This window comes from Microtus oregoni, unplaced genomic scaffold, assembly GCF_018167655.1.
Source record: "Microtus oregoni isolate MIOR12 unplaced genomic scaffold, Mior012 000029F_ref0000214, whole genome shotgun sequence".
Lineage (NCBI taxonomy): Eukaryota > Metazoa > Chordata > Mammalia > Rodentia > Cricetidae > Microtus > Microtus oregoni.
In genome coordinates this window covers 23738532-23757388 of record NW_024543088.1, presented here as the reverse complement: position 1 = coordinate 23757388, position 18857 = coordinate 23738532, and the positions used below count along the sequence as shown (strand labels likewise).

The window sequence follows — 18857 nt, the reverse complement described above, 5'->3', positions numbered from 1 at the left end:
CAAAAAAATGAAAAATAATTAATAATAATAATAGATAAATAAATAAATAAATAAATAAGGTGGAAAGGTAAAAGAAATGTCAAAGAAGATTCTGAGGTGTCCATCTTTTTTTTTTAAAGATTCATTTATTTATTATGTATACAACATTCTGCCTCCATGTATGCCCACACGCCAGAGGATGCTAGATCTCATTACAGATGGTTGTGAACCACCATGTGGTTGCTGGGAATTGAACTCAGGACCTCTGCAAGAGCAGACAGTGCTCTTAACCACTGAGTCATCTCTCCAGCCCCCCTGAGGTGTCCATCTTGACACCCCTTGAGGGACTTGGTAGGGTGAGGCTCCTGCCCTTCAGCCACAAATGGCAGAGGAAAGAGGTGAGGATCTGGCTTGTCCAGCTGCCTCTGAACCAAGAACAATGCCTCCCTGGCAGCTCTCACCTCACGCTCCCAATCACTATTCCAGGGTGCGCCCTATGCTCATTGCCTCCGCCTCCAGTGCTGCTGAAGGTACCAGCCACTACCTACTGCAGTTAGTGCGTTCTCCGTGCCTCGCCTTCCCTACTGACAAACACTCTCTCTCCTTGGTTCCCAACAAAAGTGCCATTTCCTAGCTTCTCCTCAGCTCACCTCAGGAATATCTGGAGCTCTCCTCTGCTCCTCAGACACTCCCTATTTTCATGACCGCAGTTTTAAGTGCCATGTGGTAATGGCTCTGAAATCTGTCTTCAACATCAACATTAGTCTATAATTTCACCACATTCCAGAATTCTCCACCACACATAAGTCTGCTGAGAACGAGCTTGTACTTGGCACAGAGACAGTTACTTGAGAGCTGTGAAGGACTGCAGCAACTGCTGCAGGAAAAGGAAATAATTGGGAAAGAAGAACTGCAGGGCAAAGGTCACAGCAAGAGAGTCAATCAAAGCCTTATTTGATTTTCTTAAGGAGCCTGGACACATAATTAAATAAAACAGAGCACCTGAGAAAAGCCAGGCTTGCGGGACAACTGAAAGAAAAAGAAGGAAATAAGGGAATGGAGGAAGTCAGGAGGAATTTAAAACTGCTCTACACAGTGAAGCTATCAGCTTCCCCCAACTGTGAAAAATCCACTCTTATCAAGTTTAGCAGACTTGTGTGTGCCCCTGAACCCTGCATGTGAAAACTCAAAACTGAGACATCAGTCTCAGCAATGACAACAGAGCTGGGACACCTGCAGCGCTGGGTGTCAAGGCCTACATTTGTTTTGTTTACTGTGTGTGTCCGTCTGTGTGAGTGTTTTGTCTGCACGTCTGTGCAACCTGTACATGCATTCTCTGCAGAGACAAGAAGGCAGCATCAGATCCCCGGGAACTGGAGTTGCAGATGGTTGTGAGCCACCATGTGGGTGCTGGGAATCGAATCTGGGTCCTCTGCAAGTGTCCATAACCACTGAACTAACTCTCCAGCCCCATACTTACTCTGAGGCAGGTTCTCAGGCAGCCTAGCCTTGAGCTCCCTATGCAGCTGAGAAGAACCCTGAACTCCTGATGGCTGCTCCTCTGCTTCAACTTCCCAGGTCCTCATCTTCTCTCCTCCTTCTCTCTCTCTCTCTCTCTCTCTCTCTCTCTCTCTCTCTCTCTCTCTCTCTGTGTGTGTGTGTGTGTGTGTTACTGGTAATGAAACCCAGGGTCTAACATGCTAGGCATGTGTTCTACCACTGAGCTACATTCCCAGACTTAAGATCTAAAGTCTCAATCCACTGAATGTAGATAAATGATATCAGATCATCCTCATATTAATACAAACAAAAAATTACAGATGAATTACAGATTCAAATATGAAAGGAAAAACAAGAAAGATTTTGGAATAAACAGGATAATAAGATCCTGGCCTCAGAATTGGTAACATTTTCTTACGCAGAGGAAGCACAAATAACTAATCACAATGGGAAAGTCTAAGAGCTGAGCTATGTTAATAACTCAGCCATCCGTGGTGTGAAGAGACACAGAATGAAAGAAGAGATTTTAATAAATATATCTCAGATGGGGTGCAGGTTGCATGGCATATATAAAGAACTCCTGGGCTGAAGAGATGGCTCAGCAGTTAAGAGCACTGGCTGCTCTTCTGGAGTCTTGAGTTCAACTCCCAGCACCCACACGGTGGCTCACAATCATCTATTACAAGATCTGATGTCCTCTTCTGGCATGCAGATGTTACAGCACTAATATACATAAATAAATAAATCTTTAAAGGGGGGGGGGGGCTTTTCACAAAGAGATAGCCAAATGGTCAAAATCTACTTGGAGGCATCCAAGGCCATCAATATTCAGAGAAATTCAAATTAAAAACCACTATTTACTTTTCAATAAGTGTAAAAGGCCAAAGAAGGACACAGAAAAACCCAACAGTTAACCGGTGTATACACAACCCGACATCTCACACCCTAACGTCTCAGACATGTCTTCTAAAGAATATATTAAAACAACGCTGTGGGATATTTGTACACAGTATGAAAATGTATTGCTGTGACTGGTGTAGTAAAAAGTTGAATGGTCAGCAGCTAGGCAGAGGGTGTAGGTGGGACTTCTGGTCAGAGAGAGAAAGAACTCTGGGAAGAAGAAGGCAGAGTCATCAGCCAGACTCGGAGGAAGCAGCAGGAACCATATGGAATGAGCCACACAACAGAATGCAGACTAAAATAAATGGGTTAATTTAAGTTATAAGCACTAGTGGGACAAGCCTAAGCTAAGGCCACGCTCTCATAATTAATATTAAGTCTCTGTGTCATTATTTGGGATCTGGGCTGGTGGGACAGAAAAAGACTCATTACAAAACAACCACTGATAGCCCATGGCAGCGTTCACAAAGCTGAGCTGTGCACGCTCACATCACACTTCTAGGAGACATACACAGAAAAATGTGAGACCGGATGAAAACATCCTCAGCTGTCACCACACAGATGTGGAGATGAGACATTCAAAGAAATGCAGGGTAGCGGCGATGAACACAATGTGGCAGAACCTCGGAACAGCGCGCTGGAGGAGACAAGTCAGACACAGCATGTATGCCGTGCATGTGTGCATACACTCCCCTGTGCGTGCAAGGTTCACAGCAGGCAATGCTAGTGAAGTTGGAATCACAGTTACTTGAGGACAGGGCACTGAAGCCCAAGAGGAGTTTCAGGGACAGGCTGTGCATCTCCCTCTGCATCCTGTTGTGCAGGCTGTTCAGCCGGGAGGGGCCTCCTGCTGCACACTTACAATTTGTGCACATTTCTGTGCACACATTGCAAAAAGTTCACACGATATTCCTGGCTTCCCCATAGCAGAACTGAAGTGAACCCAACATTACTCTGAGACTGGGAAACTATGAAAGGTCAAGAGACAAGGTCATAATGAGGTCAAAGAACAAATTTAGTGAAGGAAAGTCACCAGAAGAGAAAGGTTTGGGTTAAAAAATTTCCAATTTAGGGCTGGAGAGATGGCTCAGAGGTTAAGAGCATTGCCTGCTCTTCCTAAAGGTCCTGAGTTCAATTCCCAGCAACCACATGGTGGCTCACAACCATCTGTAATGAGGTCTGGTGCCCTCTTCTGGCCTGCAGGCATACACAGAGACAGAATATTGTATACATAATAAATAAATAAATATTAAAAAAAAAAATTTCCAATTTAGAACCTCCAAGGCAGTCAGGTCTGGAATGCTATTTCATGTCCTAAGTCTCGGGTTCACGAAATCTCAGAAGATTTTATCTTTCCATTTTAAAAACAGCCAAGGTCCATTTTTCTCCCAACCTCCCTTCAGGTTGCTATAACTGAACATTAGAGAATCTACACATACAAATATTCTAGAGGAAGAGTTTAAGCTGCCTTTTGGTGTTTTAATCATTTCCTTTAATAACCTGTGGAAAGCCTTCACAATGAGTTCCCTACACCTGCCGAATTCCAAATTCCATTCATTTCTCTCTCAAGAACAGAGGCTGCCATATGGCACTATTTGATCCCAACATCGACCACAGACCGCTAACACAGTGGGCACCAAATTATACCCACGGCGGTAACAGTATTACCTTCTTGGTGAGCACGCATGTTCCTCGGGGACAAGAACAATGTGCCATGTCTGCTTTCACAATGAACAACAGTCTCTTTCATGGGAACATTTCTTTTAAATTTATTATCGTTCTCGGTTTATTGTTATTTTGTGTATGAGTGTTCTGCCCTCGTACATGTATGCACACCATCTGGGTGCCTGGTGCCCAAGGAGGTCCAAAGAGGGCATCGGACTCCTTGGAACTGGAGTTAAGAGCAGCTGTGAAGCAGTGTGGCTGCTGGGAATTGAACCCGGGTCCTCTGCAGAGCAGCAAGTGCTCCTGCCTGCTGAGTCATCTCTCCAGCCCCACAGGAGCATTGTTTTTGTTGCCGGTGTGTAAAGATGTGCGAGCAAGGCTGTGCACAGAACCCACTAAGGTTATTTCATACCCAGTAAGACAGCTCAATGACAACCTAATTAAACTATGCTAACCAGACCAGCTAAACTTATTTTCCTTACCTCTAAAGAAAAGATTCTCTGTTAGAAATATTTATTAACAAATTAATAAATAAAAATTTCACTGCAAGAGATTCTTTCAGAGTACAATGCTACCAACGTAAAATCTGAAAATGTTTTGTCTCAACACAGATCTTACAAAACACTTTCAAAGTTAAATACAGTCAAAGTAACTATACCATCAAACTGATTTAAAAAAAAAAAAACACAGAGGTCAAGGAGATAGCTCAGAGGTAGGGTGCTCGCCCAGAATGCACAAGACCCTAAGACACTGAAAACCATAAACTAGAAATTCAAGCCAACAAATAGAGCAATCGTGTGCACAGAGAAAGTAGCTGGTAAACCATGCGGCGCTGTCTACAACCCTAAAAGTATAAATGATGCAGATAGAAGCGCGACCCTCAGAGCTAAGAAACATCAGGAGGCATCTCTCCAGCCTCCTGTCTCCAAAACGTTAAACAGCCTTAAAGGACTGAGAATGCAGCATGCAGTGGGCCCTGAGAGGAAGGGAAGAAAAGGAGAGACAGGAGGGGAGAAAATAAAAGGGGGAAGAGGGAGAGAGAGGCAGAGACAGAGGCAGAGACAGAGGCAGGGAGAGAGAGAGGAAAATAAACAAACTTGTAATTCAGAGAGGCTGTCCTGGGAGGTATAAGAAAGGCAGCTGACCATGAACCTGAAGAGCAACTCAGTAAGCAGCATTCTCCGTGGTCTCTGCTACAGTTCCTGTTTTCAGGTCCTGCCTTGGGTTCCTGCCCAGGCTTCCCTCAGTGACAGACTACAACACATAAGCTGAAATAAGCCCTTCCTCCCAAGTGGCTTTCATCATAGTGTCTGAAACATGTGGCTCTGGCAGGCCTTGTTCTTCTCCCCCGAATTCCCTCTGCCTTGCTAAAACCATTACATTACACTCCCAAAGTCTAGTATTCCCTGAGACTGATGACCAAGGTCCAGCTACCAAAGTATTAAAGTCCAGCAATCAAAAGCCCCCTTCAGTTCACCTAATTGGCATGCCCAATTAAAACTGAACACCTCATCCTAACATGGGGTTTCCCCTTCCCCTTTACAAACCTCCATTTTCCTATGGGCCATGTCTGTCTCCTCTCTATCCAGAGACATCCAGTCCTCTGTCCTCCCTCTGGGATAAATACCCTTGCTCCTCTCCCTCAGCCTCCTGTCTTTGTCTCTTACTCCCCACCCTCTGTTCATCTGGGGCAAATAAATCTCTTTTGTGCTGAGAACTTGGTCTTGGGGTCCTGAGGCGATGGTTCCTTTCGGTGTTTATTAAAGCAATAGAAAGATAACTAAGACCCCCCGCCTTGGTCCCCAGGCTAGGTGGAGCAGCAAACCATCTTCATTGCGAGCTCACTAGAAGGTAGGAAGGTGCACTGTGACCCCAGAGCAGTGCCCAGGGTAAGGGGGTGAAATGATGCATGCAAAATGCTTCTAGACTACAGAGAGTTAGATAAGATAGTACCCCCACACACGCCATCGTATCCAACATTTCTCTTTTTATGCGAGCAACTTTATATTATATTGCAATTTTTTATTATTTATTTAGTATCCACTTAACAGCCAGAATCCCAAAACCAACTGGCCCTTGCTCAGAAGAAAAACTAGCGAGCCATTGGAGAGAGACCTCACCTCTAAAAGAAGTTTTATTTATTGGCATAAGAACAGACAGGAGGACCAATGGAACCGAATAGAAGACCCGGATATCAATCCACACATCTTCGAACACCTGATCTTTGATAAAGAAGCAAAAAATATCAAATGGAAAAAAAGAAAGCATATTTAATGAGTGATGCTGGCATAACTGGATATCAACATGAAGAAGAATGAAAATAGACCCATATCTATCACCATACACAAAACTCAAGTCCAAATGGATCAAAGACCTCAACATAAAGCCAGCCACACTGAACCTTATAAAAGAGAAAGTGGGAAGTACACTTGAATGCATTGGCACAGAGAACCACTTCCTAAATATAACCCCAGCAGCACAGACACTGAAAGAAACAATTAATAAATGGGACCTCCTGAAACTGAAAAGCTTCTGTAAAGCAAAGGACATGGACAATAAGACAAAATGACAGCCTACAGAATGGGAAAAGATCTTCACTAACCCTACATCAGACAGAGGTCTGATATCCAAAATACATAAAGAACTCAAGAAATTAGACACCAAAAGATCACATAATCTAATAAAAAAAATGGAGTACAGACCTAAACAAGAACTCTCAACAGAGGAATCTAAAATGGTTGAAAGACACTTAAGGATATGCTCAGCATCCTTCGTCATCAGAGAAACACAAATCAAAACAACTCTGAGATTCCATCTTACACCTGTAAGAACGACCAAGATCAAAAACACTCATGACAACTTATGCTGGAGAGGTTGTGGGGAAGAGGAACACTTCTGCATCACTGGTGGGAATGTAAGCTAGTACAACCCCTATGGATGTCAGTGTGGTGATTTCTCAGAAAATAAGAAAACAATCTTCCTTAAGACCCAGTAATACCACTTTTGGGTATATATCCAAAGGATGCTCAATCGTGCCACAAGGACATGTGCTCAACTATGAACCTAGCAATATTGTTTGTCATAGTCAGAACCTGGAAACAACCTAAATGCCCCTCGACTGAAGAATGGATAAGAAAAATGTGGTGCATTTACACAATGGAGTACTACACAGAAAAAAAAATAATGACATCTTGAAATTTGTGGGCAAATGGATAGATCTAGAAAACATCATATTGAGTGAGGTAACCCAGAAAGACAAATATCATATGTGCTCACTCATAAGTAGCTTTTAGACATAAAGCAAAGAAAAACCAACCTACAATTCACAATCCCAGAGAACCTAGACAACAATGAGGACCCTAAGAGAGACAGACATACATGGATCTAATCTACATGGGAAGTAGAAAAAGACAAGATCTCCTGAGTAAATTGGGAGCATGGGGACCATGGGAGAGGGTAGAAGGAAAGGGGAGAGAAAGGGGGGGAGCAGACAAAAATATATAGCTCAATAAAATCAATTTTTAGAAAAAAGAGAGGGAGGAAAGCATGTAGGAGCCACAGGACTGGAGTGGAGCGCTGCAGTATAGCTCTCGCCTCTGGGGGTAACATGGCCATGGTGTTGCCATCACCAGCAGAGATAACCCTGACTCTAGTTCCAGAGTGGGAAGCGAGGGACAGCGCCAAGTCCCAGTATCTTAGTGACTTGTCTATTGTGCTAAGACACTGCGATCAAGCCAACTTCATAGAGTTTATTGGGGGGGGGGGGGGGAGCTTACATTTTCAGAGGCTCAGAGTCTGTGACCCTAACGCCAGGACAGATAGCAGCTTTTGAAACTTCAAACTCCCAGTGATACCCCTACTCCAACAAGGCCATACCTCCTAGTCCTTCCCAAACAGCTCTATCAACTGAGGACCAAGCACTCAAATATAGGAGCCTACGGGGCTACTTTCATTCAGAGCACGGCAGCTGGACTCCACATACACTGTCAGCCTGCCTCACGGTTGTACACAGTTTGGAAAGTCAACTGTGATGGTTGTTCTCGGTTATCAACTTGACTGTATCTGAAACTAATCAAATTTTCTTAATTGAATCATTTGAAATTAGAAGACCCATATTTAATCCAGATCTTTTGAGATGGGGAAGATCTGAGCCATACCCCCTGGTAGCAATAAACAAAGGAAGCTTGCTCTTTGCCTGCTTTCTCTTGCCCTCCATGACATGTCCATTCCTTCACTGGCATTAGAACCTACTTCTTAAAGATTCTGGCATATACTGAAGATCAGCCGAAACGTCAAGCCTTGTGGACAGAACAACTATTGGATTCTTGAACCTTCCATTGGTAGATAGCCATTGTTGGACTAGTTGGACACAGCCATTACAATAAATCGTGTGTGTGTGTGTGTGTGTGTGTGTGTGTGCGTGCATATTTCGTTCTATAAATTCTATTAATCACTTGAGACCCCTGACTAATAGAGCAACTAAAGTTAGGACTCCTGAAATACAGCTTTTGTGAGGGATGCTGAGATGGGAATTTTTAGTGATATAACTATTTTTGAGTCATGTGTTCTCTTAAACTAAGCCAAATAAAGTCACTGGCTCACCAGGGTAGACTCGTGTAGAACATCTTCCTTGGCCGATCACTGGTACCTTATCTCATGTGAATTACAATTGTTCATAGGCCCCCAGAGAGATAGTAAATCAGCTGGGCACAAAGACAAAAGATGAACAAGATGTAGTTTCTACCCTTGAGAAGTTCAAAATCTAGACCAACGCTGACCAACAGTTTTCTACTGTGTCTATGCTGGCTACTGTGGTAGCCACTAGTCACACACAGCTACTGAGCTCCTGAAATTGGCCTTGCACAATACCTCAAGTATTTTGCAATTAACATAAATTTTAAGTTGACACATGTAACTAGGGACCACCATACTGAACAATAGATATCCAAATACATACAGTGTAACTATGATGGAGGAAGGTCATTGGTTAAATAAAAAGAAATTGCTTGGCCCTCATTGGTTAGAAGATAGGTGGGAAGAGTAAACAGAACAGAACACTGGGAGGAAGAGGAAGTGAGCTCAGACTCCACAGCTCTCCTCTCGGGAGCAGACGCCTCAGAGAGACGCCATGCTCCGCTCTCCCAGGCAGACACATGCGATGAAGCAAGCCGCCAGGTTAGACATGATGAACCTTTCCTGGTAAGACCGGTGCTCACAGATTATTAGAGATGGGTTGATCGGGATGTGAGAATTAGCCTGTAAGGGCTAGAGCTAAAGGGCCAAGCAGTGTTTAAATGAATACAGTTTGTGTGTTGTTATTTCGGAGCATAAGCTAGCCAGGCTACCGGGGTGCTGGGGATGCAGCCCTGCCGCTCATATTACTACTTAACTAACCCAAAAAGTATGGAAAATTCAATGCCACAAAATGATAGTGACAAGCCGGGCGGTGGTGGCACACGCCTTTAATCCCAGCACGTGGGAGGCAGAGGTAGGCGGATCTCTGTGAGTTCGAGACCAGCCTGGTCTACAAGAGCTAGTTCCAGGACAGGCTCCAAAACCACAGAGAAACCCTGTCTCGAAAAACAAAAAAATAAATAAATAAATAAAATTTTTTAAAAAAAGTGATAGTGACAAACACTATTTACCTACCTCGTTAAGTATGCTCTCCAGAGTGGGAGGAGTGTCCACTTGAGGAATATCAAACTCCTTGTCGTCAATCTAAATAAAGAAATCAAGGTTCACAAGGCTTTTCATCTTATAACTGTCCGATATTTTAAATAACCGGAACCACTGTTAAAGAACAAGCTTACTGGATCATCTCTCAACTCAGCAGTTCCCATCCACACATCCAGCGACTTTCAAGGCCAAGAACGCCCTGCCTGTGCTGCTCTGACGGCCCTAGACCTTTCTGGAAAGTTGAAAGACGTTTGTACCTTTCTTAGGATAACAAAAACACGTCTCATGCCAGGCCCTCCCCCTTGCTGAGTTCAGACTTGAGACTGAAATGACATGCCAAAGTATGGCAGAATTTCTTGTTTCTCTCATGGTGAGGGACCACTAGCTTTTCTAAAAGTTGTCATTAATACTCTCAGAGTCACAGAAACATTACTACACAGTCAAGAAGGAAAGCAGATAAAGTGCCAGGTAGAGCTCTAATACCCGCATGAGCTCTATGACGCCGTGTCCATCTGTGACGTGGATTACCAGTGTGAAGCTCACGGGACAACACCAGAGCGCTCCACACACGGTAACAAAGAAGAGTGACGGGACCCCGTACCCGGAACAGACTCCTTCCTGCTCACTAGGCTGCAAATATAGTAGGTTCAGAGCATTTGTCACACAGCACACTCACACAAGTTTTGTTCAAAACCATCACTTGATAGATTTTTTTTTTACCAGATCATTTTTGAACTCCAGCTCCTTATCCAGATCTATGCAAGAGAATTTTGAAAGAGAAGCTTCGAGACTGAAAGACTTGTTCAACTCTTCCTCAGTAGTCCTGACACACAGGTTCTGTTCCAAATTCTCCTGGTCTGGTTCATTTTCCATATTTGCTCCCAGTAACTGTACTCAACCAATCCAAGCGATTATTCTTGCTTTTGGCCTTGGATTACAGTGATCCAGTGATGATCTCTTCGGCAGGAAGGTAGATGTTGTCTAGATATCCTCCTCTCAGCTGGACATTTCAGAGAAATCCCTGCTTGGGCTCCACGTGGCCATCTATAGATCGGAGGGGAGCACGTGGGTGGAGGGTTCCTATGAGAATACAAAGGGGGTAAACTTAGCTCTGACTTGGAGAGTATAGGACTGGAGCCTCCACCCACCCAAGTCGTGAGACAGTAACAATGGCATGAAACGTGGTAGGTCCTAGACAGTATCCAAGCAGATTTATATAGGTACAGCCAGAGGGAAAACTGGTATCAAAAGCTCCTAAATAATCATGCCCTTCTATTCTGGGACCTCAGGGTAGCTCTGCCATCAACTCCGGGCCAGCTGAACATACCTATCCAGGACAGTAATTTAATACCACACTATCAAACCTAAGAGCCGACTGAAAGGGAGCAGCAACAATGACTGTAGAATAAAATAATTACACAAAACCAGTCACAGAAAATGTGGCTGTCTTTAGAGAAGAATAAATACTGAAGAATCTAGAAATGTATACAGATGCACTGTGTGTGTGTGAGTGAGCAGACGCTTGAAGACACATCAAGTGTCTTCCTCGACTACTGACTCTCCATCTATTCCTTTGAGGCAGGGTCTCTCCCTCTCACCCCAGGGTTTTCCCAGATAGGCTGGAAACCAGCAAACCCCGTGGGGCTCCTGTCTCCACTCCCCTCAAAGGAAACATAACTGCTGTGTTACAGTCATGTGCCATAAGCCTGGTGGTTATGTGGGTGCCGAGAGCTGAACTCCCTTCTTCACGATTGCACAGGAAACACTCCTAACTACACTCCTAACTCCTAACATCTCTCCAGCCCTTAGAAACCTCAGCTTTTTTTTTGATTTTTTTTTTTTTTTTGGTTTTTCGAGACAGGGTTTCTCTGTGGTTTTGGAGCCTGTCCTGGAACTAGCTCTTGTAGACCAGGCTGGTATCGAATTCACAGAGATCCGCCTGCCTCTGCCTCCCAAGTGCTGGGATTAAAGGCGTGCGCCAGCACCGCCCGGCTAAAACTCAGCTTTTTTAAATTAACTTAAATGGATTCAGAATACCATCTGCCAGTGGTAAAAATAATTTATCTAGTGTGTCCAAGATCTTTTCTTCTATTTCTAGCGTGTGTGCATACACACACACACACACACACAATAATAAAATACAACACAAGTAAGCTTAGTTATCTTTGAGCAACATGCCCAAACTCACTGACAATTTTTAGCATCTATGATTAGGGTATTAAAATAAAATGAATAGCTAATACATGTAAGACATATGGACTTACGAAAACTGATTTTTTACAACTGAAATTGACTCTTCTAACCCATTTGGAATATTTCCAAACACAGACTAATTTCTTTGAAACAAACTCTAATGTTTTTTTCTTCAAGACACATGCTATGAAAACGTTCCTAGGAACATAGCTGAGGGCATTCTCCCTGGCCACATCTGAACACATCATATCTGGTACTTAACGCACCACTCCTTATCAACACAGGCAGCAGCAACAGTGATGCTCACACACCTGCCTTCAAAGACTCTGGACAAGTTACTTCTTTATAATCTCCTCCCATCATCCTGTGCACCCACTCTGGGATTCGTGACCCCGTGTACACACACACACACACACACACACACACACGCACACGCACACGCACCACTAAGTCATTTAATGTTACTTATATGTACATGTGTTTAGGACACAAAGTATCCATGGCGTCCTTTATCTAGGGTGGGTGGGGCCTTGTGGACTTTCCCCTATCCCCATTGGCATCTCCACTGCTGTGGTCAGTATTTGGGTCCTGTTCAGACAACCACACTGTTACTATTTCAAGAGTTAGCATGCCTACCATATTATAAGGTACAATCTCGCAGCAGGCATCCTGGTCCTCTAGAACTTACAAACCTTTTTTTAAAGATGTATGTATTTGTATTTTATGTGTAGATTTTTAAGATATATGTATTTGTATTTTATGTGTATATTTTGCCTACATGTCTATCTGTGCACCATGCACATGCAGTTCCCTCGCAGGCCAGAAGAGGGCATTTGAACTCCTGGAACTGGAGGTGCAGCAGGTTGTGAGCCACCATATGGATGCTAGGAACACAGCTCAGGTTTTCTCTAAGAGCAGCAAGTACTTTTAACCAAGGAGCCATCTCCAGCCCCTGGTTCTTACCATCCTTATGCCTCTTCTGTAATGTTCCCTGAATATTAGGAAGTTATGTTACAGATGCACCAATTGGAGCTGGGTACTTCTGCAGCCTCTTAAACAGTGGGAAGAACCACATGGAAGGAGGAAAGAGAAAGGCAGACGGAGACAGAGAGACAGTGGGCAGCTAGACGGCAGAACCGTTTCAGCCTGCAAACGCACTTGCCACGTAAGCCTGATGACCTGAGTTCACTTTCCAGAACAACAGCAGAACAGAACGAAAGAACAGACGCCCACAGGCTGTCCTCTGATCCCCAAGCATGTGAGCATGCATGCCCCCAACAATAAATAAATGATACTTAAATTATAAAACCAGATATGGTGGCACACATGTGTAACCTCCAAACTCATACAGTGAGATGAGAAGGGACAGAACCACCTAGCCTGGGAGAACATGGCAGGAGAGACAAGAGGAAGGCAAGACCAACTCCTCGAAGGTGTCCCCACTTCCATCTGGGAAATGATCGTTCTCACTCCCTCTCTCCCTGTCTGTCTCCCTCCCTCCCCTTCTCCCTCTCCCTCTTTCTCCACATAAAATAAAAAGAGAAATACTTTTTAAAAAACAAAGACCCTGAGGAGGACGAGCTGAGGAGGACGAGCTGAGGAGGATGAGCTGAGCAGTTCTCTGGCCGCTGCATGACCATGCACACATGTGCACACACATCAGGTTTCAATATGGACTTTACCAGTTCCTATCTGTGACGTTGGGCAATCTGGTCGCTCTGAACCCCTTTTATTTCTACATCTGTAAGTGGAACCGTGTGAACATCTGTGTTGTTTGTACTGCTTTGCCAGAACAGCACCTCTTGTTCTGGAAGGAGTTCTCCAGCGGTGCTCTCTGTGGAGGCTGCCAAACATCAAGGGGACTGGGGAGAAGAAGCCTGAGTAACCCTCTGTTACACAGAGGGAGTTAAACAACAGAAAGGCCAGGTTTGGAACCTGCCTCTACCGGCAGGACTTTACTCCAGGCCCACACTCCCCAGGGGAATTAAATCAGTCTTTCAAAAAGTATAGATGGGGGGGGGGGGGGATCCAGGTTCTAGTTTTCCAATCAGCTCTGCCCAGAGCTTCGGGCAGTTTGGCTACACAGGCCACCAACAAACTCCTCCTCCACACCTACCCTACCTCTCTCTTCCCCACTTCCTCCATCCCTCTCCTTCTGGGACTCTTAGGAGTCCTGACAGAAGAATGCAGCTCCTCTCTTCCGGGGACACCATGGCAATAAAGGATACACTGATTACGAGGCACTGAGTGATGCCAAGATACAGTCATTTTCAAGAAATAATATATGTTATCATTTACAAGTTCCTCAAGATTTCCAAAACCTTCAAAGTTAAAGACTCTAAATTGAGATTAGTAGTTTTGTAAATATCACACTTATCTTCTGACGTGACAGCAGTTTGGTCACGTGATGAATGTCAACAGCTCTGTGAGACTAGCACGAAGTTATCAGACACCCTCAAGACCTTGAACTATTGCTGAAGATTCTCTTACACTAACCTGTCCTGCTTGGCCCCATATTCCACTTAGCACTGCTGGCTGTTTTCACTGATGAAGGCACATCTCCTCATCTTCACCTCTTTGTATATATACACTTGCTGCATCTTTTCTTTCTCTGTGTTAGCAAATACTCTCACTGGAGTAGACACGTCTGATTTAAAAGTTACCATGCTGATCTTTTAAAGGTCACTAGAGTAACTAGTGTAGAGTTACTCCCCGTTACTCTTGTCTCCATTCAGAGATGGATTAAGAGGCTGGGGTGATGGCTCAGTCAGCAGAGTGCTTGCTTTGAAAATATGAGGACCCAAGTCTGATCCCTAGCACCCACATGAAAAGCTGAGTACAGTGACACATGCCTGTGAGTCCAACCTGTGGGACTTGGGAGAAGGGGGCAGCAGGATCCCTAGGCTTCTAGCTGAACTGACAAGCTCCAGGTTCAGGGAGAGACCTTGTAATTAAGGTAGGGAGTGACTGAGGAAGACACAGGACATTGATCTTTGACCCCCATGCACAGATGAACACATCAGACTACACACACACACACACACACACACACACACGAGCATGCAAAAATACAAACATGCATATGTGCATGCACACACATGGGGGGTACGCCTGAACATACCCGAGGGAGGAAGCACTGGGTGTCTGATGGTGCCTATCTTAATTACAGGAATTTGTAATTATGTAGTTTCTATGGCAAAGGGAACTTTGCTGATGTAAGTAAATAAGGACCTAAGTCAAGTGGTGGTGGTGGCGGTGCACATCTTTAATCCCAGCACTTGGGAGACAGAGGCAATCGGGTCTCTGTGAGTTCAAGACCAGCTTGGTCTACAAAAAGCGAGTTCCAAAACAGCCAGGGTTGTTGCACAGAGAAGCCCTGTCTTGAAAACCAAAAAGAAAAAGGACCTTGAGATGGAGACCTTATTCTGGGTTATCCGAGTATCCCCCAATATAATCATACGGATCTTTAACAGTAGAAGACAGAGGCAGAAAACTGTCACAGTCAAAGGAAGCACTATACAACAGAAACAGGGTCAGGAAGAGGCCAGGATGACACCAGACACACGAAGGAAAAGTGTTAGGAGTCAGAGAACGCAGACTGCCCCTAAACATAACAGATCCTCTCCTACAGACCCTAGGGCAATGGTTCTCAACCATGGGTCACGGCCCCTTTGATGGCCAAATGATCATTGGAAAACACAGATATTTACAATTCACAACAGTAACAAAATTACAATTAAGTAGCAATAAAAATAATCTTATGGTTGGGGGTCAGCACAACATGAGGTCTCAGTGGTAGGAAGGCTAAGAACCACTGTTCTTAGCCTTCCTGATTTTAGTAAGACAAGTTATGAACAACAGAACTAAAATAGTAAGCATACTGTTTTAAGTCACCGAATGTGTCATGGTTTGTACAGCAACAACAGGAAGTAAATATGGTTAGCAAACTTCAATTAGTTTGCTTCTGGCCACACCTCAATGTTCTGAAATAGCAAACTCAGGGAAACCCTGTCTGGGGGGGGGGGGGCAAAAGAGATCAGCCTCTTGGTAATTTTCAAGGTTATTTCCGTTTAAAGTTATTCTCAAAAATTAACAGCCAGGGACCATTTTTTTAAAAAGGGGAAGGCTGGAGAGAGGGCTCAGCAGTTAAGAATACTGGCTGCTCTTCCAGAAGACCCAGGTTCAAGTCCCAGCATCTAAAATACCCAGTAGCCAGGTATCCAATACTTATCAATCCCTGTGACAGAGTCGTTCAAACTCAAAGGGGTTGTGACCCACAGGTTGAGAACCAGTGCTCTACAATGTGGCCAACACTGGACTAGGTTCTGACTGTAGCTAACTGTAGAACTCTAAAATAACTCTGAAACCTCTCAGCCTTAGTGCTCCCCCCCCCCTCACCTGGGAACCAGGAATCTAACAATTATCCTTAGGTGTTGACTCAGTTCCTGATATTTTGACTCAGTCCCTGGGAAGTGGTCAAAGTAACCCACAGATGTTCCCCCTTACCCCGCCTGATCTGGCAACCACTCTCCCGCCCTGGCTCAAACTCATCATTGCCAGTAGCCTTTTGAATAAGCCAATCATAATAGTTGAAGAACAACCCCCAGACTCCCCCCTTGCTTCCATGGCTTTTTACTTTAAAAGTAGCCTGTACCAGCTATTCGGGGTCTTTTTGGCTTTCTGAATGCTGAAAGACCCTGTTGCGACAGAATTAATTAAAATCCTCATGCTTTTACATCAACTGCGGTGTGAGGGTGTTTTCTTGGGGCAACTCCTTCTCAGTGATTGGACTTCAGGGTCCAACACTGACGTTCACACCCATCCTCCAAGTCCCAGGAGCCTGGACCACACAAATGCTCTTCCCCTTCTGAGAGTCCTCGTAAGATGCTCAAGATGCTCGGGGACACCTTGCTTAAGGAATGTTTTCCTAAACACCACCTTGGAACTTTCATTCTTTGGATTCACTAGTTAATGTACCACAGTAAACGTTAACATATTGTAGCAAATACCACACAATCCTGGTAAGGAAACAATGTTAGCCAGCCTTGCTTCTGCTCATCTTAACCTAGTGTTTTCCCTTCTTTGCTTTGTATCTTGTGAGTTAATTTATATTCATGTTCTACTAACTTCCTCTAGTGAAACATCTCATTTTTAGCAGCCTGCACAGGATAATACTCCAGGTGCTGAGCTTGTACACAGGTACTCCCGACCTTCTCCACACCACCATGAGTTCTTGAAACAGAGGCCTGCAATCCCAGGTGGCAGAGGCAAAATGGCTTCCACTCTCCCTCCTCTTCCCACTGTTTTCTTCTATACTAAAGTTCCTTCCTTCTTTGTGTGTGCTGTCCAACTGTGACCTAGGTATCTGCCTCCCCCCCCCCTTTTCCCATGGTCAGGCATTTAGACAAAAGCCCTTCCCTCCAGGGATAGAAGAAAGTTCCTGCTTGAGAGTCATTTTCCTTATCTCAGGCTGGAGGAACCTGTGGCCCTAGGTGCCCATTAATTTCTCAAGGTCAGTGCTAGCCAGTGGGCTCCCTCCATCCCTGCTCACAGATCCCACTCTACCTCAGGAGTTCCCGTTCTTTCTGTCCCCTTTAACCCTGGAAGTCTCTCCCTTGTCACTGCTTCTCCTTGCTTTCCTGGCAGACAGCCTTGACAGTTTGAATTAATTTTTCTCTTTTCACTTAGAGTGGCTATTTTGGTTACTTTACTGCACCCATTTTCTTTCATCCAGAGCCCGAAACCTGCGAGGGGCATAAGTGAGCTCCCCCTCCAAGGGGCTAGGCCTCTCCTAGCTGAACCACATGCCAATTTTGCCCTCCTGGGTGGGGATCACTTGCCCGTGCTGGCTTCTGCCACCCAACATATTTGGTTCCAGATGCTAGAGCCCAGTTGCTCCTCCTGCTCTACACATCTTGGTCTCTCCTCACCTACTTGGTAAATGTCCTCTCTCCTTTCTAGGCCCTTTTGGGGAGCCCACCACCTGGGCATCTCCCTTCTATGCCCTATGGGCAATGCTCCCTACTAAGACACGTGCTCCTCTCTCTCTATTGGACTCCCCCTTTTCCAAAGCCTCTCCCAGTGCACCTCTCTGGCTGTTTTCTCCTCTGCCTGCTCTGACCACTTGTCTCTCCCCTTCTACTGGCTAGAGTCACTACGGAGCCCCTGCTTTGTCTAATTTAATATTTAATATTTATTTATTTATTATGTATACAATATTCTGTCTGTGTGTATGCCTGCAGGCCAGAAGAGGGCACCAGACCTCATTACAGATGGTTGTGAGCCACCATGTAGTTGCTGGGAATTGAACTCAGGACCTTTGGAAGAGCAGGCAATGCTCTTAACCGCTGAGCCATCTCTCCAGCCCCTGTCTACTTGTACTATGAAGGCCACATCGGTGTGCTAGGAAGCATCCTCTCACCCTACTGGACCTCTCTCACATGGAGAGGGACGCCTCTCCTCTGTGATTTGGGACATTTCCCTCTAGTCTGCTTGGGGACACCCCGATCAGAAACTCAGTCACCTCAGCTCCCTCTGTGGAGAGAACTAAGGAGTTGCCCCCCCACCATGTACCTCTGTCACTCTTTGACCATGGGCTCTCCCCACTCAAGACCTAACCCCTCAACTCCACTTTCTGTCTACTCAAGTCTCAACACACCTCTGTCTTGGTGCTGTCATCATTTTTTATTGCAGCACAGCCTGGCCACTATACAAACTAGACAGTTTAAATGGCGTATGTGACTACCAAATCCTCACTGATCCTGACAAACACTGCCAATGCAGGGGCAAACAGACCATGTGCGGGCTTTCTTCACTCTCCGTTCACATCCCTCCCTCTGTAACTCATGCCATGCTCATTGCATTCTCCTGACAAAAGCCAAATCCCCTCCCGAAGCTGACTAGGACCCAGATCTCTCTGTAACCACTCTTTCTGACTTAGATAT

The 18857-nt window shown here is 44.9% G+C and overlaps 1 protein-coding gene across 4 annotated transcripts in view; it reads right to left on the bottom strand.

The window, feature by feature from the left end:
- The window catches only part of Vps8 (VPS8 subunit of CORVET complex), a 225342-nt gene that overhangs the window by 199923 nt on the left and 6562 nt on the right, over positions 1 to 18857 (bottom strand). For all 4 annotated transcript variants that reach the window (XM_041678171.1, XM_041678173.1, XM_041678172.1 and 1 more), the window contains exons 2-3: positions 10441 to 10800; positions 9694 to 9762 (exon numbers count right to left, since the gene is read on the bottom strand). In XM_041678171.1, the coding sequence (XP_041534105.1) occupies positions 9694 to 9762; positions 10441 to 10593 (222 nt within the window). In that variant the 5' untranslated portion in view covers positions 10594 to 10800. The remainder of the gene's footprint in view (positions 1 to 9693; positions 9763 to 10440; positions 10801 to 18857) is intronic.